The following is a 27,284-nucleotide window of genomic DNA, read 5'->3' as shown; positions in this document are numbered from 1 at the left end:
TCAGATGTAAAAAGAGTTTAATGTGCTCGAAAAGATTTCAACACATAAAACCAGAGAAAGTTCCAGACAGCTTACTGAAGATGTCTTTGTCTGGTGTTGCCTTATATCTGCTTTCCACCCCAAAAAAATTCCTCAGGACATGCTGCTTAAAAATCCAATTGGATACGTTTGAGTCTAAGGACCTCTTTCTTAGGGAAGTCCCTTGTTGATGTCATATTGCTGACTCCTGTCTCTTTTAGCTGACTTTGCATCTCCCTAGCCAAAGCCTCAGGCAGTTGGCCCTGTGCCAGTCTCTGACTCTGTAGCTCGCAAATGCATGTGCAGTGATGGGACTATGGGGAGGAGGACCTGGGATTTCTCTCTGGCAGACACAAGACGTCACCTGTCATCTCAAAGGCACACATCATATGCTTGCCCCTAATTTAATTATAAACCAGATTTTATCACATTTTGACACAACAACCAACATCAGATCGCTGATCTTTGATGATGTCTGAGCGTTTTTCTGCGACGTGTCTGTCGGGTCAAAGTCGGGCTGAATTTGTGTAGTCTGATCCTGGCATAACACAAAAGCAGAACTTTAAGCTCCCTTTTTACAAAAATCATACACATCTTGAGCTCATGCAACCCAAGAAAACATGCAAATAAAACACTGCAACATCGTCAAAATGAGAAATCCATTCTCCAAGTTGACAACAAACACATGACATAAAGAAATACCCTTCCAATACAGAAAGACTGAGTACAAAGTGGACTCTTGAGGCACAGTCATTTGTGTTGTGTGTGTGAGAGTGTCGAGTATGTTTGGTGGGGATCTCTGCTGGCTGGATCAATGCTCATGTAGGTGGAGTCTTCAGCGGTGGAGACTGAAGGATGGTTCTCATAGTGGCAGTCTGGGGCAACCTGAGGAAAACAAACCACCATAAAACAGTTATGGCCCTTGAAGTGACTTTTTTGGAGGCAGGAAATGAAAAACAACACGCTTTTGAGAGCTTTGGGCAAGAGGGTGGAGGCTGAAGCTGTATACTTACTGTAGCTATGTTCTGAAGGACATTTGAGTGATGGACTGTGCAGAAAGAGGTTTGGGTTCTGTTGCCATTTTGATGTAAATATTTTGACTACTTGAGTCCGTTCTAACTGCTTTTATTTTCTATAAACCAACTTACTATTTTAATTTCTACTCATTATTTTATATAGTCCTATGATAAAGATGTATTACTTACTCTGTGTCTGAACTAATATTTGTCCTTGTCAGGGGTGTGATTCTTCCGGAATCACACTCCTGGCCAATAGTAGTGATTGAAGGGAGGGTCTTGGCGTAGGAATCGTAAATTCAAATTCGGGAAAAAGAGCTCTACGCAGCGAACACAGATGTGCTGGGTGAGCCATATACTTATATTATGGCCATATACTGTCTATGGCGAGCCGTCGGTGGAAGCTAACAGAAGCTAGCTGGTGTAAACTGACAGCTGACTAGGTGTCTCAAAGCTACCAAGTGATCGACGGAGACAGGGAGACAGGGAGTCCGGCAGTCGTGGCAGACGAAGGTCCAGTTGGGAGTTTGGATGGAGAGTCCACTGAAGTCCACTGTGGTCTGAAGGGATAATCCTCGCTAGATCACTAGTTTGCGGTAACAGTTAGTCGGGAGGTTGACAGCTAACGTTAGCCAGCTGAAGCTAACAGTTGATCGACGGTGAGTAACGTAGCTACGCTACACAGGCTGGCAGCAGCACAGAGTCCAGAATTGATAAGTCACAGCAGGAGATATAAAGGTTTTGAGAATGACCAACACCTAATCTAAAACTTGGGATACTTAATTTACTAAAAAACACAACAAAATATCAATTTCGCGGATTGTGAAGCGGCGATATTCACATCAGCATCCTCACGTTCCAACATAATTTTTTTTAAAGTGGTAAATAGCTACATGTTTAAGTATCCTCAATGTATATGGACTTTTAACCCTTGTGTTGTCCTCGGGTCAAATTTGACCCTTTTGAAAAAGTTTTTTATATAAAAAATATGTGTTTCAACCAAATTGCAGGAAATTATCATGGATATGTTTTATGGGTTCCATACAACGTTATATGCAGGTAAAATTAATGATAACTTTCATTGAATTTTGGTTTGTTATATTCAATTTTATAGCATTTGAAAAAAAAAATGAAATGGTTTTAAAACAGTATCCTGACTAAACTTGAACATACACCAGTCTGTGATCCACTCAACATCCTCTGATCTTAACTGTTAGTCAAAATAATTAATAATTTCTGCTTTTTTACCTAAAAAATAGGTATAATGTCATAAATTTGGTGAATAAAGAAAGCTTTGAAAGCTTTTTTGACAAAAACCTTTTAAAACATTTTTTTACAAAAAGCGACAAACGGGCCAGAAAAAAGTGCTAAAAAAAGTGAATTTTCAATTTTTACCCAGAAGGACAAGGCAAGACAACACAAGGGTTAAACGTGACAATGACTAAAACAAATAGTTTAAAAAAAACTACAGTAAAACGTGATCATGTGAAATTGTATATATACAATACCTTGGCCACAATTTATGTAGCTTCCTTAACTAAAACTAAAACAGTTAACTTTATTATGTGGTGCTAATGACATTTTTCCTCAGGTATTTAGAGAAACCAACAAAAATCTGTATATTCTCAAATAGTATGGTCTTAGCCACTATTAGTTGTTTGACGATGACCTGGCCAAAGTAGTAAAGTTTAGTTTTCACAATGATTCATTGTAGGATTATGATATTATTGCAATATGTAAATCCACATTGACTCTTAATTTAACATATGGTTGGAAGAAGTAAAAAGTGATCCAAAACGTTTTAGTGTTTAAAAATTATGACTTTTATTATTGTGTAATGTCAGAAGGACTTTAACTGTTTTGCCAGTCAAATTAACTTTAATGAGTGCATATTGAAATATTACACTGTTGGTTGGCAAAAAATGCATCTCAAAATGCATCAGATTGATGCTTTAAAATCTGGAATCTTTAAAATTTTCTTACGAGGGAGCATGCCCCCGGACCCCCCCAGAAGGGTAATATCCTTCTCACCTTTTTCACCCCTGACCCATTTTCATGCCTGAACAGTACTATTACACATCTCATAAAGAACGCATGCTGAGTATGCAGGTTAACTATGGAGGAAATAAGAGAAAACTAAGCGAGATGAAATTAAAAATATTTTTTTTTTCATTTGAAAATTTTTCATTGAATTTCCATTTAACATTGCCTTTTCATTTGGACTTGACACATGTCAATGTAAATGAGGAGGCGTGGCCCAAAGGCTGGTGGGAGGGTCTGAAACGAAAGGGGTGCAGAAAGAAAAAGGAGAGGTCGCAGTTCGGACGATGACTACCCGGTTGAGATTGTGTGTGTGTGTGTGTCCTCGAGATCTGACCACACACAAACACACGTAGCAGAGCTACCCACACCCATGTTTCTACTGTTGCTTAATTAAATATAACATCAAAAGAGAGAAGTTGTCTGAGTCGTGTTTTAAACAGACACACCTGGGGTGAAGTTGGGAACCAGAATCAGCTTTAAATCCAGTCCTAATCTAGTCCTCACTAACACGGGCCCAATTATAGTAACTACATGAAAACTTCACTGTTGTTGCATGAAATGTCGTTTGTGTTTAGCCTACATCATCATTTTCTATCATGTGAAATAAGAGGCCAAACCAGCCTGATTGTGAAGCTGCAGACAGGTGCTCCCCAACAGTCAGCTCCCCCTGCTGTTCATAAGGTGCCTCTGCACCCCTTTCGTTTCAGACCCTCCCACCAGCCTTTGGGCCACGCCTCCTCATTTACATTGACATGTGTCAAGTCCAAATGAAAAGGCAATGTTAAATGGAAATTCAAAAGCCAAATATTAAATGAAAATTAAAAGCCAATGTTAAATTGAAATTCAAAAGCCAAATATTAAATAAAAATTAAAAGCCAATGTTAAATTGAAATTCAAAAGCCAAATATTAAATGAAAATTAAAAGCCAATGTTAAATTGAAATTCAAAAGCCAAATATTAAATGAAAATTAAAAGCCAATGTTAAATTGAAATTCAAAAGCCAAATATTAAATGAAAATTAAAAGCCAATGATAAATTGAAATTCAAAAGCCAAATATTAAATTCAAAAGCCAAAGCCAAATGAAAAAAAAAATAATAATTTTTATTTCACCTCGCTTTGTTTTCTCTTTGGACTTTCAATTTCTCTTTGGACTTTCAATTTGAATTATGAATAAATATTTCCTCCATAGTTAACAGTCTGGCAGATTCATTCAGTAAGCCTTCTAAATGACCACACAGTTAAATGAAAACATCTCAAAGAAAAACAAACGGTATACAGCCTTCCTAAAAGGATAGGTTGGGGTGCTGTCACGCATCATGGGTCGCCCCCATATTTTCCAGCTTTTTTGTCCTATGCCAATCACACCTATGCTTGTGCTACTGACAGCTGTGGTGAGCTGCTCAATCCAGACACTGAAGGCCCTGTTTCTGAACTATTTCGTTTATGAGCTCAAATAATAGATATTTTCACCATGAGACCTGGCTAATTTTTGCTATTACGCCCAGATTGGCCCTGATACAGATCCTCATCTGAAATGATGATCATGTCCACTGGTACATCTTAGCCAACGAGAGGAAACAAAGAGTTAAAGAAAGTCACCTCCATGTTTATGCCGTCTGAGTTTCCTCCGGTGTTCAATCCTGTGGAACAGATATTATGATTAAGAGATATGATTTAAACGATTTTTGGGGCCATTTTAAAATCACAGCTGAAGACGACAAAGGTCTGAAATGACTCAACCAGGCGAGCTACCCAGGGGCCCCTCCCTTAGTCTCTCTAGTGACTGTTAGCACATTGAAGCCCGAGATAGTCATTTCACCTTGCAATCTAAACAAATCCTGATAGTTGATCAAACCTGCCAACAGCAGGAAACTATGTTTTTCCAAATTGCTATTTGCCCCTGAAATGTCCTTCCACCTCCCCACCTTCATCGTGGATTAGCATGTAGTTGTTTGTGAATGTTGTTGGTTTCTTTAACACCTGTTACTGTCAGTGCTGTCAGTCCGGTCTCGGACTCAAGGTCTCAGACACGTTAGTATTTGCACTTGGCCATTGGTCTCGCCAAATATTCTAGTTGGTCTCCACAGAGTCCAGCAATTCCTCCCTTAAAACAAAAACCATTGATGAAGCGCACTTGATCAGAAAACGGGTATTAGTTTAATTCAGAATCCATCTACAACAGGCATTGACATTGGTAAGTAAGGTAAGTTAAGAGGATTTTTTAAATGGACAGTCTTTCATTTGGACTCAGACTTGAGTTGGACTGAAATCTCTCTGGACTTGACTAGTTCTGATCTTGTACTCAGCAAAGGTGGTCTTGACTGGTTACTGTTCTCTAAGGGTGTTTTCACACCTGTAGTTTGTTTGCATTGGTCTGAATCAGTTGGTCAGCTTGTAAACTTGGAGCCAAGCCTACTAGGGACAAGTGTCTTGAATTAGCTTCGGCTAAAACCACTATGATACATACATCAGATGACTGTTGAAGCTCATCTATGTTTTTTGTATCTCTCATTATCTAAATAAACCTTTAATAATAATTTATCCTCGGTTTGGTTTGGTTTCACACCTGGAAAAATCCAAGCGTACTAAAATGCGTCATTACAAATCACTTTATTGAGCTGATCTCGGTACGCTCGTTTGGTCCGTTTTTGGCGCGCATCAGAGTGTGATTGTGTAAGAAATAAAAATAATCAATCATCACTGTCTGTGCTGTATGAGGATACAAATTATAGTTGAATAGTATTGTGTGTTTAGTGTGTTTAGTGGAAGAGCACTGTGACAGCTTAGTCATGCAAAATGAGAAAAGGATACTGTGCAGAAAGCAGCACTGTATGACGGTGGTCAGAAAGCAACAAGAGTGCAGCAACGAAGTTAATATCAGTTTGATATCAGTTTGACCATGAAAGTAAGTTACTTCTCAATCTGTGACGGACAACAGTGGCACATTGTTCTTTCTGACCATCAGCATAGCTAAAGTCTGTCTAACAACTGATGAAGAGTGCGTGTGCCAAAAGACTGGGACCAGTCTGTGCACCAACCAGGGGACGCCAAGTCTAAACCAAGGTACTCCTCCAAATTTTAATAAACAAATCAAAATGCTCTTAGAGACTGATATATGAATTCATGTATAAGCCAGAAAATTCAGTCTGATGAGAGGAGCCTGTGTGCCTGCTCAACTCGGACCCGTGTACACGTTTATGCTCATATGATTTTACTTAAATAAATACTTGTTAAACTTTTAAGTCCTCTCCTGTCTACTTAGTGGATTTTAACAAGCACAATTGCCACGTTGTTACTTGCCCAAACAATCTGTGCCACCTAGTGCGATTCCACCGAACTAAACGAGGCAAGCGCCCTAAATGTTGTGTAACTCAGGTTTGTGACCATCTGTGTCCTCGTGTTGATTTGATTTGACCCGGTCAGAACAAAAACATTATGGTTGAAGTGGTTCAAACCTTGACTTGTTGTTGCTGCCTCACCATCGGGTTTGCAGTTCCTCCGAACACAGATGATCGTCAGCGCCAGCCCAGAGATGGCGACGACGATAAGAACACTCATGGCTACGTATAGCAGCACACCTGTGTTAAGAGAAGAGAAGTTGGTTTTTACGGATGCTTCTTAGATGATGATGACTTAACCTTGTGGGACTCAAGGCCCTGTTCATGTACTTACGCTCATGGGTAATGTAGTATATATACGATGCACATAATTGAGGGAGAACAACATTTTGTTGAGGAGGAAAAATCCAAAGAGCTAAACTGTCCAGCGTTGGCCCTTTGCTACATGCTGGAGTGATAATTATATGTAACTGCAGAAAATCATTTTGAATCTTACCATGAAACTCACCACCTGTGACAACGATCCTAAACTTGCGGTAAGGATCTGAAGACGAAGACGTGTTCAGACCACACCTGTACAGTCCTGAGTCAGATTTGGTCAGCTGTGAGATGTTCACATACAGAAATCCTTTCGACGGAAATCCTTGGACATTTCTGATGCTGTATCGGTCTCTTTGCTCTGTGTAAGCAGTTGTTTGAACGAGAATGCCTTTGTCTCCACATTCTTCCTTGCAGAAGTACTTCTTTCTCTCAAAGAGAGGAAAGGAAGAAAAGTAGCATGCAACGATGAGATTATCTCCAGTTGTCTTATGGAAGGTTGTTTCTTCAGGAGGATTTCCTCTCAGCAGTGCTGTTGAAAAGATCACCAGTCAGTAGTTTCTGTCTGTACTCCAGATAATGATCCACACTACCACTGGGAGCTGCTCACTTCAACCATGTTGACTAGAAGTGTTTACTGCTTCCATCATCTCACCAGCTCCTCCTAATCTCATTAGATCACATTCAAAGAATGTCACACTTTAAGTAGCTTTGTGACTGTAGATAATGAAAATAATGAAACTTTCACCTGTTAGTAACCTCTTTGCATAATAAAGGTAGTTTTATATACAGTATATTGTTATACATAGTTGGTGTTGGCAGGAAACTAGAAAATTGCCATACTGTACCTATTAATGAAAACGTTTTATTAGATAGTAGTCCTGGTTTAAATGAGCATTTATCAGAGTTCGATCATGAATAATATACAGAACAAAATCATCTGTCAGTGAACAAAGACACTTTTCAGATTTTCAGTAGAAACTCACCATCTACAACAATGATGTCAAAGTCACTGGATGTAGATCCCACACCACACCTGTACCGTCCTGAGTCAGACTTGGTCAGCTGTGAGATGCTGACGAAAACACAGTCTCCATTATAATCAACGCCGTATCTGCCCCTCTGATCTCTGACAGCATTTGTTTCAACTAGAAGGTCTTCTTTGGTACATTCATTCTTACAGAAGAACTTCCTGCTTTCGGACGAAGATATAACGCATATAACTCCTATATCTCCTCCTTCACTTGCAGTATAGACCCAGATTTGGGCTCGGACGAGACCAGAGTTTTCTTCCTGCAGAGCTGTTGTAAAGATGAACAATCATTAGTTCCTGTCTGAACTTCAAGCCGTAACGGAACACCAAGAAAACAGGGAACTATGAAATACTGAAATAATATCAAAAGAGTCCAGACTTCAGCCACAAACCACAAACCGCTCTGAGTGACTTCCAACATGATCTTCTGTTCCTGTTTATCAGAACAAAGGACTGACTGTACTCTAATCTACAGTGGGTAAATATAAAACAGGCAGCAGACTTTTAGTTAAACTGAGTCTGTGCTCTTCATTTCCCTTTTTGATTTGAGTTTATTTTGTGGAAGTCAAATGTACGTGTAATGATCTACTATATGTTACAGCAAGTCCGCCCTAAAACAAGACTCACATGCTCATATGTACATTGTTAACGTGTTACTTCTTTGGTCCACACTGCTTCAGTAGTCGGACTTATACAAATCAAGTTGGTCCCTACGAAGTGACAGTCTTTGTGTTAGTGGCTCAGGAAGCAAACAGTCATAGTCAAAAAAGGTATTTGAGTTCTGAGTTTTGAGTCTGAATTCTGACTTTTTGCTTACAATTTTTAGTTGTTTCTTAAAGTAAAAAGGCTGTAGGCTGACTTTAATCTCAGAATTCTGACTTTAAACTCGGAACTCACATGTGGCCCTAACCCTCTTCCGTTTATGGAACGGCTGATCAATAAAGAAAATAAAGAAAACAACAGGACCGAGTGACAGAAGTACAACGTGAATGTACTCACAGAGGAAGAAGAAGCAGATCAGGGTGTGATGGATGTTCATTTTAAGACTTCTTTCTTCTTCACTGGCAAACCAGGAACTTGTTTAGTTCTTTATGTGATGGGGTCCCTCCTCCAAACACAACACAGACAGCTCTACTCTCCTCCCCTCTCCATCAGTCTTTATTTCTACTGCAGGCTCTGAGCTTACCTTCCAGCACATTCTTACTTCCAACTCATCAGGTACTTGCTTGGTCAGGAACCCTTTGCTGTCACTTTTAACACTGATTCTGCCTTCTACAGGTAATTACACATCTGAACAGACCAATATGACATACAGTTGGGGCCAAAATTATTAGCCCCCCAGGAATTATGGAACATTTTCCTAAAATTCTTCCCAATGTTTGCAGCATTGATACAACTTGATATAATCAAACATTCACCAGTGCTATTTAGTAGCTTTTGGTACATTTTTTAATATAAAATAAATTTTTAGGCTTGCTTTATATCAAATATAGTGAAAAATGGGGTGCTCAAAAATATTAGCCCCCATGTGAATTTTTGCTTTCAAAACACACCTAATTAACCAATCAGCTTTCAAACCACACCTGTGCAGTCAATTGGCTTCCTAACTAGACATGGTCATTCAGTCAGCATAAAAGGACTCCAAGGAACAGGGCACTTCAGGGTTTCCTTTGTGTTTTCTGATTTTTTGATTGAGACGTGTGTGCGGCGGTCTTGTAGGCTGTGGAGACGACGTGCCGACGTGTAAGGTGAGCGTATTGTGTCACTTCCGGTGTTCCCGTGTTACAAACGCTAGTTTGCTGCTCCGGCAAAAACTTACTGAACTCTGCTTCACTGTTTAAATTAGCAGCTATTTGCCTGGATTGCATTTGAATTACAATTGTTTTACTCAAGCACTTATACTTAGCTTCACTTACAGCGACTGACTCGCTGAATTTACAATTGTTAAAACACTGTTAGCTACTTTAGCTTAGCCATTAGCAATGGCTAATTCCTCTCCCTCTCCTGCTCTCTCTTGCTCTGTGTGTCAAATGTTTAGCTATTCCTCTGCCTCCTTTAGTGATAACGATACATGTAATAAATGTAGTATATTCGCTGTTTTGGAGGCAAGGCTTAGTGAATTTGAGTCACGGCTCCGCACCATGGAATCAGAATCGATATGCTTCCGTAAGCTGCCAGCACCATGTAGTTTATACGGGCCAACATACTGTAGCTTCTGTAGCTTCTGCTAGCTGTCCCCGGCAGACCCCGACAGCCGGGCGAGTGGGTGACTGTCCGAGGGAAGCGTGACGTTAGATCTAGACCAGGGAGTGCACATGATGACGGTCGCTCTAAACCGGAGCTTTTCTCCTCTCTAACAGGTTCTCCCTACTCAGCGATACACCCGCTGAGAAGCCAGTTCTGGTTATTTGGGAGCTCTATACTGCGATATGTGAAGCCAGCGCCCGGCGGCTACAGTAGGCCTACCTACGGTCATATGTATCCCCGGGGCTGGAGCGGGCGATATAGAAACCCATCTAAAACTGCTGGCAAAAAGAACCGTAAATACAGTAAGATCATACTTCACGAGGTGGTAATGGTCGTAAATCGGAGATCACTAAAATGAATGTTGAGTCACTTTGTGCATACGCAAAGACAATGTCGGACTCAGTAGTTTTCTGGACCCTTGCCAAACCTGACCAATGATGAAATGTACAGCCGTTACGTCATCCTTCCACCGCTGGTTGTCGGGTGGTGCCCACCTAATGATGTGGGCTATGTGAATAACTGGAGGGCGTTCTGGGGAAAGCCTGGGTCTGATTGAGAGAGACGGCATTCATCCCACCTGGGACGGTGCCGCTCTCATATCAAAAATCTGAACGAGTTTATCAGACATAAACCATGACAACCCAAGTTTGATATTAGTAATCAGAGGTGCAGTGCTACGCCTTCTGTGCCGTTGGAGCAGTCGCCCACTCATGGTCTAATAAGCACGGTGTCTGTCCCCCGGCTCAGATCGGTTAAATCAAAGGTAAACAAAAGATGCGTATACTTAACAACCTAATTGGAATTAAAACTACTGCAATAGAACAAAATAGGAAAATTAGATGTGGACTATTAAATATTAGATCTCTGTCTTCTAAAGCAGTACTGGTAAACGAGTTGATATCAGACAATAAAATTGATTTATTTTGTCTTACTGAAACCTGGCTGGGCCATGAAGACTATGTTAGTCTAAATGAAGCCACTCCTCCCAGCCATATTAATACTCAAATTCCTAGAGGCTCAGGCCGAGGAGGGGGAGTTGCAGCCATCTTTGATGCAAGCCTGCTAATTACTCCTAAACCTAAATTACATTATAACTCATTTGAAAGTCTTGTTCTTAATCTTCAACATCCAAAATGGAAAACATTACAGCCAATTATATTCGTTGTTATTTACAGGGCTCCAGGTCCCTTATTCTGAATTTTTATCTGAATTCTCAGAGTTTTTATCATGTTTAGTCCTTAAATCAGACCAAGTACTTCTTGTAGGTGATTTTAATATCCATGTGGACGTTGACAATGACAGCCTTAGTACTGCTTTCAACTCATTACTGGATTCAATCGGTTTCAGTCAGAGTGCGCAATGCGACACGACTGTTTTAACCACACCCTCAACCTTGTGCTGGCATATGGTATTGAAATTGAGGATTTAATAATATTTTCGCAGAATTCGGTATTATCAGATCATTCTTTAATCACTTTCGAATTCTTACTACCTGATTATATTAAATTAGATAAAAGCTCCTACACCAGATGCTTATCTGACAGTGCTATAGCTAAATTTAAAGAAGATATTCCAACAGCATTCGACTCTATGTCATGCCTTAACATAACAGAGGACCTGTATGTTAACCTCAGTCCCTCTCAAATTGATGCATTTGTAGACGGTATTACGACATGCCTACGGATCTGACCTTAGACTCCGCGCTCCCCTGAAAAAGAAGATGATGAAGCAAAGGAAACTAGCACCTTGGTATAACTCCCAAACTCGCAATTAAAACAAATCTCGCAACCTCGAATGTAAGTGGCGTTCCACCAAGGTGGAAGAATCTCGTTTGGATTGGCAAGAAAGTCTCAAAACCTATAGGAAGGCCCTAAGAAAGGCCAGATCAGACTATTACTCATCACTAATAGAAGAAAACAAGAACAACCCAAGGTTTCTTTTCAGCACTGTCGCCAGGCTGACAGATAGCCACAGCTCTACTGAGCCATCTATTCCTCTAGCTCTGAGTAGTGATGACTTCATGAGCTTCTTCAATGATAAAATTACAACAATTAGAGATAAAATTCATCACCTTTTACACTCAACTTCTAACGGTTCACCTTTAAACGCAGAGTCGTTAGAAATAAAGACTAGTCTCGACATATACTTAGACTGCTTTTATCCTATAGATCTTCAACAATTAATGTTAAAGATATCCTCAGCTAAGCCATCTACCTGTCTCTTGGACCCCATCCCAACGAGACTACTCAAAGAAGCATTACCTGTGGTTAACACCTCATTACTAGATATGATCAATATGTCTCTATTAACAGGTTATGTACCACAGTCATTTAAAGTAGCTGTGATAAAACCTCTTCTGAAAAAACCCACCCTGGATCCTGAGGTCTTAGCAAACTATAGACCTATATCTAACCTTTCCTTTTCTATCCAAGATCCTTGAGAAGGTGGTTGCTAATCAGTTATGCGATTTTCTACATAGCAACAGTTTATTTGATGACTTTCAATCAGGATTTAGAAAGAATCATAGCACAGAGACGGCACTGGTGAAAATTACTAACGACCTTTTAACTGCTGCAGACAAAGGTCTTGTCTCCATTCTTGTTTTACTAGATCTTAGTGCTGCATTTGACACAATTGACCATTCAATCCTGTTACAGAGATTGGAACACTTGGTTGGCATTAAAGGAATTGCTCTGAGTTGGTTTAGGTCCTATTTCTCTGATCGATCTCAATTTGTGAATGTTAATGATAAATCCTCCAAGTACGCTAAATATTAGCCATGGGGTTCCTCAAGGCTCAGTGCTTGGACCAATTCTATTCTCCTTATATATGCTTCCTCTAGGCAATATTATTAGAAAACACTCAATTAACTTTCACTGTTATGCGGATGACACCCAATTATACTTGTCAATCAAACCAGACGAAACCAGTCAGCTAGCAAAATTTCAAGAGTGCATTAAGGATATAAAATCCTGGATGACCTATAATTTTCTGATGTTAAACCCTAACAAAACTGAAGTTATTGTGCTGGGCCCTAAACACCTCCGAACTTCATTATCTAGAGATATAGCTACTCTGGATGGTGTTGCCCTGGCCTCCAGCACCACTGTTAGAAATTTAGGAGTTATCTTTGATCAGGATATATCCTTTAATGCCAATCTAAAACAAACCTCAAGAACAGCCTTTTTTCATCTTCGTAACATTGCCAAAATTAGGAATATCCTGTCTCAAAACGACGCTGAAAAACTAGTCCATGCATTTGTTACTTCCAGGCTGGACTATTGTAATTCCCTACTGTCAGGTTGCTCAAATAAGTCTCTTAAGACTCTCCAGCTGATCCAGAATGCTGCAGCGCGTGTTCTCACAAGAACTAAGAAAAGAGATCATATTTCTCCTGTATTAGCTTCTCTGCATTGGCTTCCTGTTGAATCCAGGATTGAGTTTAAAGTCCTTCTCTTGACCTACAAAGCTCTAAATGGTCTAGCACCATCATATCTAGAAGAGCTCCTAATACCCTATTGTCCCACTAAAACACTGCGCTCCCAGAATGCAGAGTTACTGGTGGTACCTAGAGTCTCTAAAAGTAGAATGGGAGCTAGAGCCTTCAGTTATCAGGCTCCTCTCCTATGGAACCAGCTCCCGATCTGGGTTCGGGGGGCAGAAACTGTCACCTCATTCAAGAATGAACTTAAAACTCTCCTATTTGATAAAGCTTATAGTTAGGGAGTGAGGAGTTGCAGTGTTCACCTAACTGGCCCAACTGCTTCTCTTCATAATTGTTAGATTAATAATACATAACAAAGTAGAGGGAGGCAGGCCAGCCAAGCCAGATCCGGCAGGGGAGAGTTCTAAGCCCGAAAAAGCTACCTCTCCTTATGACCTGTCTCTCTTAGTTACCTGTTATAGTTCACGCTGTTATAGTCCTAGACTGCGGGGGGACTTCCTTCCTTTGACACACTGAGCTGCTCTCTCCTCTCCCTTTCTATTACTGTTTCTATTACTGTTACTATTACTATTACTATTTGTGTGCAGCCCGTCCCAGAAATGCTTGTTACTAATCCTAGCTTCTGGGGAGTTTACTCCCCGGAGTCCTTATGCTTTTTTCCCCCAGCGTATTTCCTTGGAGAACGTTGGCACCAAGACCCTGGTTGCAGCTGTCGCCGTGGTCCTGCTGCACTCCCTGCTGAGCTCAGCGATGCCCTGCAATGTCATGCTGCGTCCTGCTGAACCCTGCAGCTTCCCGCTACATCCAGTCACTGTTCCATTATTAATGTGACTACTATCGCCACTGTTCATCACACCCCCAACCGGCTCGTCAGACACCGCCTACCAAGAGCCTGGGTCTGTCCGAGGTTTCTTCCCAAGAGGGAGTTTTTCCTCGCCACTGTCGCACTGCTTGCTCTTGAGGGAATTACTGGAATTGTTGGAATTGTTGGGGCTTTGTAAATTATAGAGTGTGGTCTAGACCTACTCTATCTGTAAAGTGTCTCGAGATAACTTATGTTATGATTTGATACTATAAATAAAATTGAATTGAATTGAAATTGAACACATTACTGAGAGGGACTACTTTTCCTCACCATGCCAAAGACAAAGGAAATCAGTCTTGAGCTCAGAAAGAAGATAGTGGAGGCTCATGATAAGGGGGAAGGCTATACTGCCATTTCCAAGCGTTTCACAGTGTCTAGAACCGCTATACGTTGCATCATTGCCAAGTACAAGGAGACAAACTGTGTAAGAAACAAACCTGGGCGTGGTCGTAAGCGCAAGATTTCAAGAACTCTGGAGAGGAAATTAGTCAGAGATGTCAGCCAGAAGCCCCGGACATCTGCCAAGATGATTGTTGCTGGCCTGGCCTCTTCTGGAGTTGATGTTTCAAAAAACACAGTTGTGAGGGCTCTTCATCATGGTGGGCTTCAGGGCCATCGTCCCAGAAGAACCCCTTTGCTCAAAGAGCGGCACATCACAGCCACCCTGAGGTTTACCCGGGAACATTTGAAAGGGAAAGATGAGTTTTGGAAGTCTGTGGTTTGGTCTGATGAGACTAGGGCTACAGCTATCGATTAGTTTAGTAATCAAGTATTCTAGCGATTATTCCATGGATTAATCGAGTAATTGGATAAAAAATACTTTTGTTTTATTGAAGAGCAATAATATACAATAGTTTGGGTAAAATTTTGGAAAAAGCAACATTGTTATTGCCTACATTGCTTACAATATCATCTCTCAAAAAACTAAAGATATTAAGTGCATTGAAGTGCCATATTACATTGTTTTTAAAGAAAACATTTTCAGAAATGCATTAACCAATATCCTCAAACTAAGGCATACATTAAACATACATAAACATTAGGGCTGAATGATTTTTGAAAATAATCTAATTGCGATTTTTTTAAGCTCTTTGTCTTCTGTATTATTCAACAAAGACAAACCATAAATCATTGTATGGTATGAACAACACACAATTACACACTAGACAGTTAAATAAGTACAAATATATATATATACACACACACACACTGTCAAGTAAGTTGAGATCCCTGACATAGGCCTGACACAGGAAAATTGGGTACTTTCCAGCATGACCCGGCTCTGCCTGGAAAGGTTGGATACTTTCCATCATGCCCCGGCTCTGACTAGGAAGTCAGGGGACTCTCCACCTGACTATGTCACTACGTTTACAAGCTGTCAATATTCGGGTTATGGTCGGGTTAAGGTCACTATTCGGGTTTCTGAAACATTCGGAATAACCCGTTTACATGCGTGAGCAGAGAGAGTTACTCCTACATGGAATTTGTAATCAATTGGCAATATCCCGACGTAAACGGCGACGCACGGTTAGCGTCTGGACGTAGCCTACGGACAACCTTAAGACGCAATAACTTTTCGGTCCCCTTCTTATAAATCTCACTATCTCGTACTTTCTGCCGTCAACAAAAGACATTATATTCATGGTTTTCACCACACTAATAAAGAAATTGGTTTCCTCCTCGCTCCAAAAGTGTGGTGCTGTCCTGCGTCTCGCCATGTTTACCTCTACTTCTTGTTTACTTCCGGTATACTGCGCGCAGGTTTTCTGCACTGACATATATATAACTATATTATTATAGTATATAATTATTATTATTATTATAACTATGTTTTCTGGCGCATACAAGAAGTTCCTCTACTCAAAAGACCAAGATTCCTTGCGAATAGAACACAAATCAATGTTCCTTTTGATGGGGATATGCCAATACGCGTTTACATGACCAAAATTTCGGGTTAGAAAAGGGGTAACCCAGGTAGCATATTCGGGTTTTTAAAAACCGGAATATGAGCATATTCGGGTTTTTGCCGGTGTTTACATGGCCGTGCGCGACCGGGTTATTGCTAATATTCCGGTTTTGAACGGGTTATTGGCTGCATGTAAACGTAGTCTGTGACGAAAATCCAAAAAGAATAAGAGACTATGATCCTGATGCTATGCGCACGACATATATATGTGATTTAAGAGATAATTATTGTTTGATTATTAAGGATAATATTTATGTGAAATAGGTATTGTGTGTATACTGATTTAAAGAATGACCACTGTTTGATTGAATAAGGTAGGACAAGTGGTATTTGGGAGAGTGTGTTGACGCAGTAAGGCCAATGTTGAAACAGTGGGGCCATGTGGTAAAAATCAGATTATGAACGTACTAAGCTGGAGGTGACATGTATTAGTAAATATAGAGAAATGGATGAGTTGAGATGTGGAAATATACAGGCAGCGTGTGTTGTTAGGGACACGCGCTCAAGGATACATAATGACGCATACAGAGCACACACACATTTTGAAAGGATAAGAAGGGGCACTCCAGGAAGTATCGGGGTTAGTTCTCCTGCCAGCTTCCGGAGTTCAAGACTTGCTGTTCGATCGACCACATCAGAGCAACTAGTTCTTGGACTTAGAAATTTAACTCAAGAGCCAGAGCAACGAACGAAGCCAACATCGCAGAAAGAGGATCTCCTATCACTTACGGCCGACACGGGAGCGATTGGCAATAGGAGAATTAACCAGCCTAAGGATTACAGTTTGGATTTTAAGGAGTACTCTTTCGTTCACCCTGCCAATAGTGACTGTTTTGGATAAGAGATTTTGCGGACTTTTGAATTGGGTCGGGAGTTTCACCAAAATCCAGCAGTATGGCAGGCTAGGAAGGACTGTACTGACGAGCACATCCCTTCCCTCTCTCTCTTCTCTCCCTGCAACACTGGACATTTCACCTTCCAGCTACAAGCCTTTACATCAGGTGTTTGGAATTAAATAAATTTTTACTTACGAATAATTGGTTAAGCTAATGACTTTGAAATATATAATTAATCAGTGTTTTGAGAATTAAATGCATTACGCAATTTCCTTGCTAAAAATCTGCAATAAAGCTATCATTGAAGTTAAAGACTGAATTGTGGACATTGGATTCATGATATCTCACTAAGGCAAGAATTCTTAAGAAGTGTGTGTACAACAACAAAGTTAGGTTCTAATCGGTTGCTCTAGCCATAGAAATCAAACAAACCCTTGGGGCTCACTGTACGAGCCACTAAAGCCAATCCTAGCAAATACCAAGTGCCCAGATCATTGAGAGGAGAGCTGCCGTTAACGTGCGTGACTGGTGCTGTACCTGGCCCTGGGGCCATTCGGTCAGGTGCGGTGGTAGTGCAAGCAGGGTAGACGTATGGAGGAAGGCAGTTAGAAGCTAGGCAAGTCTCCTCGCCACCAGCTTAAATAGTCCCTTTAACCTAGTAGGGTAATACCCATAGGCTACAGAGACTCGGACCCTTTAAACGGAGAGCTGGTCCTGTACCTCCCACGGGGGGTAATTCGGGGGATCTAACAACACACACACACACACACACACACACACACACACACACACACACACACACACACACACACACACACACAGTATTGTTTACAGTGCACAGAGAGGAGCTGCCTCCAGCCCCTCCCCTCGTGAAGTTGCGTGCCGTGTGCATGACGAGCGGCTATCGTTACGTTAGTTGCTGATGTTCTTGCCGTGGGATTAACTGTACTAATAAAACCGTTGAAACACTGTGGCCACGCTGCTGTGAAAGCTCCCCGAACACTCATTTATCAGTCTGATTGTTACCCCTCTCCGTGCAGTGTTGGGGAGTAACAGAATACATGTAACGGCGTTACGTATTCAGAATACAAATTATGAGTAACTGTATTCCATTACAGTTACAATTTAAATAGTTGGTATTTAGAATACAGTTACATTGTTGAAGTCAATGGATTACATGACGATACTTATCTGTTTCACGAGTTTATTCACTCTGAATAAATTAAGGCAACTCTATGCATTTTCCAGAAGCCCCGCAAACGAAATCGAAAAAAAGCTATTTGCGTGATCAGTCACAATGGAGTCGGAACCGGCACGACAGAGCCAGGACAGGAATACGTTTCTATCTTGGAAATTTCAAAGAATGAAATATAACTGTGCAGTGCAACCAACCTCCTTTTAGCGTCCAAATTACTCCACCTCCAACCTGAAGAAGCATCTTAAAGTAAGCTTTTTGGATGTAGTTTTACTGGTCACCTTGCTATTTTAACATTGACGTGCGACTTTACATTCTCCTACGTGCTGATTTACTAGCTCCAGAGCCGTTTAAAGACTGACTAGCCCCGTTTGACATGCTACCTAACGTTTGCTAAAATTAGCTCGTGGTAGCAAGACTGCGGTTAGATATTTGTAGTATGCAGTTCGGGACTACCAATACAATTATCTGCTTGTTCAGGTAGGGCTGCACGATTATGGCCAAAATGATAATCACGATTATTTTGATCAATATTGAGATCACGATTAATTATCACGATTATTTGTTGATTTTAGCCAAAACAAAATTTTATTGTCACATAATTATATAATTATAACTGCTTTTACATCCATATTATGCTACATTCTTACTAATACATTCATATTGTGCTAAATTCCTCCTTTATTGAAGGATACTGTGAAGGAGTATGCCATTTCAGCTGTTGTGCGACCGCTTTCCACACATGCATGTTTGCCGTGAAAGATACAGGCAACGCAATTTTCTGTTCACGTTAACGGCGCAATATGGTGCCTGGTATCTACCAGACGAAATAGCTACACGGATTTCTGTGGCTCATTACACTGCCACTTACATGTCTGCGTTGCGCTCTGATGCTCCGAAACCCACGTTAGAGGCAACATAAACATCGCTGAATGTCGCGCTAGTAAATGTATAACACGTTACACAGCAGCTAACGTTAGCCTACCGTTAGCCACAGTAGTAACTGGATTAAACACGGCTAAAATGCTGACTGCTTAACAGTGTAGTGTATCTGTATTTCACTGTAGGTTTCCAACAGCGGGACATTCAACAGTCTGCTGCTAAAGCTATGAGCTAAAAGACACAAACTAGCACTGGTCACTGCTGTTGTCTGAAAAACAACACAGATGGGACAAAACTTTGCGTTTACTGGTAAACTGGTAAACATCGTGACCGGCTTATGATGAGCGATTGCTACCTATTGTGGAATATTCCTCACGTTACTCTGTCCTCTGTGATTGTCTACATCTAGAAACTAAGCTGCGCGGTGCAGGCAGGGAACAGCTCTGATTGGCTCATGGAGACATGTGATCAAACAGTGGTTTATGGAGCGCTAGATTGGCTTTGCAAAAACTGTTCTATGAACGGAATGACGCATTTTAAATATCGCTCGATCACGCAAATTTGATCGTGGGAAGCCAAAATCGTGATCGTGATTAAAATTTGATTAATTGTGCAGCCCTATGTTCAGGTACACATGCAGCTAGTTGGAATAAAAAGAACACACCATTATAGGCCTGTTTAGTAAGCTGGATGTGATAGCTGCGTTCCTACACTTATAAAACGCAATTCAATGTGGAAGTAATCCTGAAGTAATCAAAGTATTCAGAATACGTTACTCAGATTGAGTAACGTAACGGAATACGTTACAAATTACATTTGTGGGCATGTATTCTGTATTCTGTAACGAAATACGTTTTGAAAGTATCCTTCCCAACACTGTCTCCGTGGCAGCTCCTCCACTCCATATATTTATAACGGAGCTAACCGGAGCTAACCACTTATCAGAGCTAATCATTGCCAACCGAGCCTTCAGTTCTGCGTGCCTGTATCCATTAACTGCATGTATGGACTCGAGCCTGAACAAAACCCTTCATTTTATTAAAATGGCTGTAAATGTTTTAAACTTCAACTCAGAGTTGTTTGAATGACAGAGATCAGCTCAAGGTACGGCATAGCGTTAGCGTGCTAAGTTGATGCTTTCTCTGCGGAGTGCAGACTGATTTGCTCTAGCGATCATCAAATCGAGACCAAATCGCAGCCTTTGCGATTAGGAAATCGCGTTTTAACATATCGCGATATTACCGCAAATGCAATTAATCGTTCAGCCCTAATAACCATTACCTTAAGTTGTGCAACTTAACTTTCAGAACTACAAGTTTCAACCTGAGACTGATCTGTATATAGGCCTATATGTAAATATTAGTTATACTCAACCTATTTCTGTTTTGCCGGGTTTTTTGTTACTGTTAACCGGCCGGCATGGAGTTTGTTTTGACGATGAGCGGAGTAGTTGAAGAGCTTTGCTAGCTTCAATGAGTTTTTGTTGATAAAGGCTATAATGACTTCACCAGAACTGCTGATGGTCGCAATTGTCTTTAATTTTCATTGCGCTTACGTTATGGAAATTACATTTACGATAGTAATGCGGAGACTTTGCTGCTGAAGTAGGACTCCTTTCTGGATTGACATTACTTTACCTCATCAAGACACGGATTATTAAGTTTAAATTTGCTTTGCTGAAAGGAAAATCGTGTAAAGGCATGAGGTAAGCTGACAACAATAGATGTTAATACATGATGACTGACAGCAGGATTCAACATGGCTAATGTTTGGAGAGCTAACGTTAGGTGGTGAAAATATAACGTTAAGTGTGGCTGGTCGGTTAGGGGTCCGTGTTGCTGGATGTGGCTACTGTTGATTTACGCAATGTAAATTTACTCTGTATAACGTTACATTTTAACGTACCGTTAACTTGCCAGATTTGTCTTGAGATATTTTAAAATTAGATTTAGGAGTAAAGAAGAGTACATGTCGTTAACTTTAATTTAACTGAGATTGAGTGAAATCAGCCGCATAGCAGTCAATGTAGGGGTCATATTAACGACTTGTTAAAAAAAACTGTTATAACCTTAACGTTACTAAACGTCCTATTTGAGGTCAAAAATCAACCAACTAAAACGATGTTTGCTGTTCATAAATGCTGTTAAGAGCTAGCTAGCAATCACCAATTACTGACATCTCAGCCGGTCCGTTAACAGTAACTAGCTAGTTCACCAACTTTTCTGTATTTATTTATATATAAAAAAATCTACTCCTACTAACATGTGGAAAGTGATGCCAGCCTCCTGGGTGTCTTCGGTCCTTCTGGTAAAGCAGTTAGGTGCTGCACAGCTGACAACCATACTTGCTGCCTATAGGTGACAGTTGTAAACAGTACCCTAGTAAGATGGCGGACAGTTATCCCATTAGTTATGACATCAGATCATATTTATTGTTCTATATCTATGGCGCTAACACACAAGCTGCAGGAAGTAAGTTAAACTGGCCCCCCCACCCCCCCTGAACTGACTGTTTCACAGCGACATCACATCTCACATCCTGGTCACTGTTCAACTCGTTATTTCAGGGTGCGCGAGCAGTACATATTGGCGTATTATTTGTCCGTGAAAATCTCGATATTGATTTTAAAGGTTTAGTAAGTGATGTTAATCCAATACACTTTCTGTCAGTGAATATCTTCTCACGGTCCCGTGTGAATGTGTTAAATGTTAATCGTCAGCCCTGGCTGTGTAAATGGAAAACAAGCGGAAAGGAGTAAAGGAGCCACAAATCACTATTCCAGCCAATCGCAAACAGGCAGAAATAAATATACATGGAGCATTTTCTAGTGTGCAGTGTTGTGCTCCCCCATCCCTGTTCTTCTTTTCCCTCTCTGCCTATCTATCTCAGGTGCTCCTGATTGGGCCATTAGTGGGTGGCCCCGCCTCCTGTACATAAGGAAGGCAGGGAGACAGGGATCTCTCTCAATCAGGCTGAAGCAACCCTTGCACCAGGGTGGCTGTTCCTGTCTTTCTGTTGGCTTTATTTCTTTTGAGGATGGAGGTCTGGTAGTCTAGTTTTCTTTGGTAGTTTAGGGGGGAGTACTGGATCCGACGGCCCTTTGTGGGTTGGCCTAGGCTTCTTCCCTTCTTTTGTTCTTTTTGGCCAGACCTCCAGACTCTCATAGTATTGGTAAAATCTTTGGTGGTTAATTTATGTAAATAAAATGACTTTAACTAGTCTCCATTACGACTCACAGGACAAACGGGAACCCTTTCTCCCAGAGTAAGGGGGACTCTCGGAGACACTAGGCTCGTTCGAGATGAGCTGCGCCTCGCCTGTAAAGTAGACCAGAGTAAGCAGCAGCAGCCGGGGACGGTGACGAAAGTCGGAGAGTTTCCTGCTGATTCCAGCAGCCTTCAGGATGAACAGGAAGTGACAGAAAGACTGGTGGTCCGATTTTAATAAAATGTTATCAGACCCATATATCAGCTCCTACACAGTCTCCAGCCGTTTTTATTATGACAGAGTAGCTGTCAAAATGCTCTACATGCGATCTGTTGCTGATTTTAATTAACAACAGACTGTAGATGATCTGTAATCTGAACAGATTAGTCTCTCTTACTTCTAAACGTAACTATCAGCCACACTACATGTGTTCTGTACAAAATAAGCCTTTAAATCAGACAAATCACAGTTAAAATCCCTCCGATTCAAAATCAATAAAAAGTGTATATAAAATGTCATGTTGAGTCGATTCAGCTGAGAGGCCGGCGTTTCCCAGCATGCACTGGGTCTGCCTGCGTCCGCTTGGCTCTTGCAGTTAGTGAAAAGCAACTGCGCTACCTGCGTCTCAGAACTGCGGCTGCCTTGGTCTCGTGAGATTATCGTTGCCCATGTGTGCATGACGTTAGAGCAAGTCGGGATCAAGTCGGACACAAATCTAACCGGCATGCATTGGGCGGCGATCGCCGGTGATCGATTCTGCGCCGATCTGGTTCATCTCGAACGAGCCTAAAGTGTCCAGGGCCCGCCCCTAAAATCCAAAAACGGCGCAGGGCAGATTTTTGTAAGCCTGTCCCTCCAAACGGTACCCAGAAAAATAGCAATTTTTACGCTGTCCGCTAGAGCCCTTGTTTTTCAGTATGTTGTTGCCAGCTCTTTATGGAGTAAAATCATGTTGGTTTGGACATGCTAGCACTTAGCATGGCTACACAGGAAGGTAGGCCATTTGGGATCACTTTTGCCAATTGGTAAGGACAATAGGGAACAGTCAATTCCCCTATTAAAAACAGGCCAAATGTCCTGGGTTAGGCTTCCCTACCACACATTACTTTGGCTTTTAACACCAGGTAGAGTGTTGATCTCATGTGTATACTTGCATATTTTTATTGTGTGCGGGCAGTGCATTCTAGTTTTTATTTATTGTACTTATTTAATTTTTTTTAATTGTATTGTTTTTATCTTTATATTGGGTACCTCATCTTTTTATTGTTATCTATTCATGTTTAATCTTTTTGTGCAGCACTTTGCAAACCTTGTTTGTTAAAATAGTGCTATATAAATAAAGTGGATTGTATATACATGACAAATGTCAGTTTTTAAAAGAGGTTGTTGTTTTTTTTTTTTTGTAACATGAGTTTTTTTGGTCCCCATAAAAATACTTTGCAACTAAACCAACCTGGATCCAGCTCCATAGTCTGTTCCTAAAAGAAATGACAGCCATGACTCTGGGGTCCATTCAGTATGTGGGGAAATGTCAGTTCTTCAGTACATTGTGTTTCTATGTTTATTCATAGTGCTAGAGGGTTGGAACCTTGTCCTATTCAAAGGGGGGCTTGGAAAGAATAAATGCTAGCAATATGGTGTTGCTAGCTACATCTTAGGGTGTATGTCCTGACCCTAGTTGCCAGCATCTTAGGGTTCTGGAGTTACAAATACGTAACTATGGTTCTTGATTCTCTATTGTCCTGACCACCGTCTCAGAATGTCACCCTGACAGGGTGTCAGAATGTCACCCTGGTGTCCCGCTGCCATGGCAGCAGGGACACTGGGCAACCCTGAGATCACTGTCATAAGTGTGCTAAATGTCAGTTTTGGAAGATAAGGATTTTTTAACGTGAGTTATTTTTGGTCCCCATAAAAACACTTTGAAATGACTTATGGCTATGAAATTTGGATGTGTTGTGCAGTAGATATGTAGTCTATTAGCCCCATAGTCTGTTCCTAAAAGAAATGACAGCCAGGAAACTGGGGAAGTTCCCATTCACTCTATGACAGTTGTTAAGTATATCTATGTATTTTAATAAAGCTAGATACTTTGAACCTCTCCAAACTCAAAGGTGGGCCTGTGTTGAGATTACCTGACCAATTTGGTGTTCCTAGCTTAATCTTTAGGCTAAGCATGCTCAGTATTATAGTTGTCATTTTAAGTGAATAAGGACAAGAGAGTGACTGACTGAATTTGAAAATAGGAACTTGTATTTAACACAAAAAACATAATGACCATTTGAAAAACACAATATAAGAAAATGAATGTTAACGTCTACAAAACAAAATGAATCTTAAATACTAAAATAGAACATCTAATGAAAAAGGAATCTTTTAAAGTACTAAAAAAGAACATGTTAGAAAATGAATCTTAACCTATCTAAACTTAAAACAAAAAGTAAGGAAATTTGTGTTTGGTAGATTATTTCTCTGTGGTAACAATGCTTTTTGGCAATAAATCTTATACCGTTGGAAAGCCTGTTTAGTTCCCTTTCAAATGGTGCCCCATTTGTAAGGAACATGCATTTGTGGGATGAGCAGCAGCGCTGAGTATGTGGATTGCGCCCATGAAAAATTTGCCAAATCTTCTCTGCCAGTGCCAAACTTATTCTGCCATTGACTCGTTTGGTGGATTGGATGATTGAAGTTTGAAGAAACAAGACATATTGGCAAATTAACAATTTATTCATTTCACAAACAGGAGCCTCAGTAGCGTGTGGAAGAACCGTACACAGCCACAACAGCCTGGCACCTCCTCCTCATGCTGGTCACCAGCCTGGTCACACACTGCTGTGGGATGGCATCCCATTCTTCAACCAGCATTTGTGGTTGTTGAGGTGGAGGCTTCCGGTGACTCCGGTTTTGGCACTTTGGGGATAAGAGCCAGGCGGAAATGCTCCCTCATCATTTTTGCCTGCGCCATGTCCAGGCTGAGGGTGTAGAATCTGACTAAAACTCGACTAAGATACCTTGAGTTCTCTTTTGACTAAAACTAGACTAAAATGACGAGACTTTTAGTCGACTAAAACTTGACTAACAAAAATGTTTGGCACAAGACTAAGACTAAGACTAAATTAAAAATAGGTGACAAAATTAACACTAAGCCATACAACACCTTACGACGCCAGAACGCTCAGAACACAGACGCCAGAACACATCAGCTAGTTAGGGAGGGGAACATATTTTTAGTGGTGGGGAAACTGGAGAACCCGGAGAAAACCCACGCAGACACGGGGAGAACATGCAAACTCCACACAAAGGCCTGGATTCGAACCCAGAACCTTCTTGCTTCTTGCTGTGAGGCCACAGCACTAACCACTGGGCCCCCGTGCTGCCCAGTGGGGCAGATGCCCTGGTGGTACCGCTGGTAGTCCCTCAGGTAGTTTTCTGTGAACACATGTTTAAAATTATAAATTATAAATTATAAATAAAATTATATATATATATATATATATATATATATATATATATATATATATATATATATATATATATATATATTTTTTATTAGTATAATCTCCTACTTTTCTTTCTTACCAATTGAAGCTGGGAATCTCAAGTTCCTCAGAGGTTTCGAAGAGTACTTCCAGCCGGCTCCTGCTCACTATCCTGCTCGTCCAGCTGAAGGATCAGAGGTTGCTCCCCAACCGGGTCTTGCTGCTCCTGTTTGGGTTGAGGAAGAGGCTGATGCTGCTGAGGCTGAGCGGTGTGCATCTGAGAGGTTTGCAGCTGAGGGGACAGCTGCTGAGGTGTCCAGCTGCGGTGGCTGCTCCTCTATTTCCACCTCAACCTCTCCATCTCCTTCTTTGCTGCTGCAGCTGCTGGTGTCTCCTGTCTTTGGTCATCAAATAAATAAAGAAGAATTGGCATTATTTTGACACTCAATGGTATATTTCTAAACTTCCAGCAAACCCAACTCACCCTGGCAGATGCCAGAACCTGCATGCGGCAGAGCCACTTGGCCAGCCTCTTGCTTTTGGTCCGCATGGTTTTTAGCTCTCTTTCCACCAGCTGGAGGCGTGCCGACAGGCGTTTCACCTCCGCCATGCTGTGGACTCTCCTGGGGTCTGGGCACTGCGGGGCCTCTTCCTCCGCCTCCCCTGGCACCTCTATGTGGTCACCCTCATCTTCTCCCTGCATGCAAATCCATATATGTAGCACATTTCAGTGACTAGGTGATTACAAGTGCTTCACATAAAACAAAGAGAATTGAAGACATAAATTTACCTTGAGGTCGAGCCCTGTGGACATTTGGACTGCCGAGTTTGTTCTCCTCAGCGCAGCCAGGAGGGAAAGGGACTTGGTCCTTCTCACCAGGTCCAGGTTGACCTCCACCTCGTCCCTGGTCAGCTCCCTGTGGCCATCGAGCAGATGCTTGTCCAGTCTTGTTCTGTGGTAGCTACAGCCCAAGACTGGACAAGCATCTGTCTGGATATTGACCCGTCTGGTCGCCAAAATTAATACAATTTTACGCTCCTTCGCATTGTGGACACCATGGGCCCGCCGCAGGTGATCGGATCGAGCCATGTAGTCTTTCAAGAATACAGGACAGCAACATGTTCCTTTTGTTATAGTCATGTCTGTGAGAAAGAGGAAAAAAAGGACAAAAAACGTCCTTAGTTGTATCAAAAACTATGATAAAATTCAACATCATTATTACAACATACAATACAATATAGAGCATCTACATGTGTTATAGTTGTCCCCCAAAACACAAATATGCTGCTACCAAAAGTGCGATATATGTGACATTTATGACCTTAATATATCCATGTAGTACATGTACACTGAAATTGAATTTACAGCTAATCATAATTATTCATAATTTAAAA

At 41.1% G+C, this 27,284-nt stretch overlaps 1 protein-coding gene across 1 annotated transcript; it reads right to left on the bottom strand.

Moving 5' to 3' along the window:
* Positions 1–26,979, bottom strand: LOC120573524. The gene is made up of 9 exons (XM_039823310.1): positions 26,680–26,979; positions 26,374–26,586; positions 26,037–26,166; positions 25,769–25,839; positions 7,721–8,027; positions 6,913–7,266; positions 6,558–6,656; positions 4,678–4,718; positions 1–903 (listed from the first exon to the last, which is right to left on the bottom strand). The coding sequence occupies exons 1-9, from the start codon at positions 26,977–26,979 to the stop codon at positions 769–771; spliced, it is 1,650 nt and encodes a 549-aa protein (XP_039679244.1). The 3' UTR covers positions 1–768.
* Between the last annotated feature and the right edge of the window lie 305 nt (positions 26,980–27,284).

This window comes from Perca fluviatilis, chromosome 14, assembly GCF_010015445.1.
Source record: "Perca fluviatilis chromosome 14, GENO_Pfluv_1.0, whole genome shotgun sequence".
Classification (NCBI taxonomy): domain Eukaryota; kingdom Metazoa; phylum Chordata; class Actinopteri; order Perciformes; family Percidae; genus Perca; species Perca fluviatilis.
This window is presented reverse-complemented; position numbering and strand designations above follow the sequence as displayed.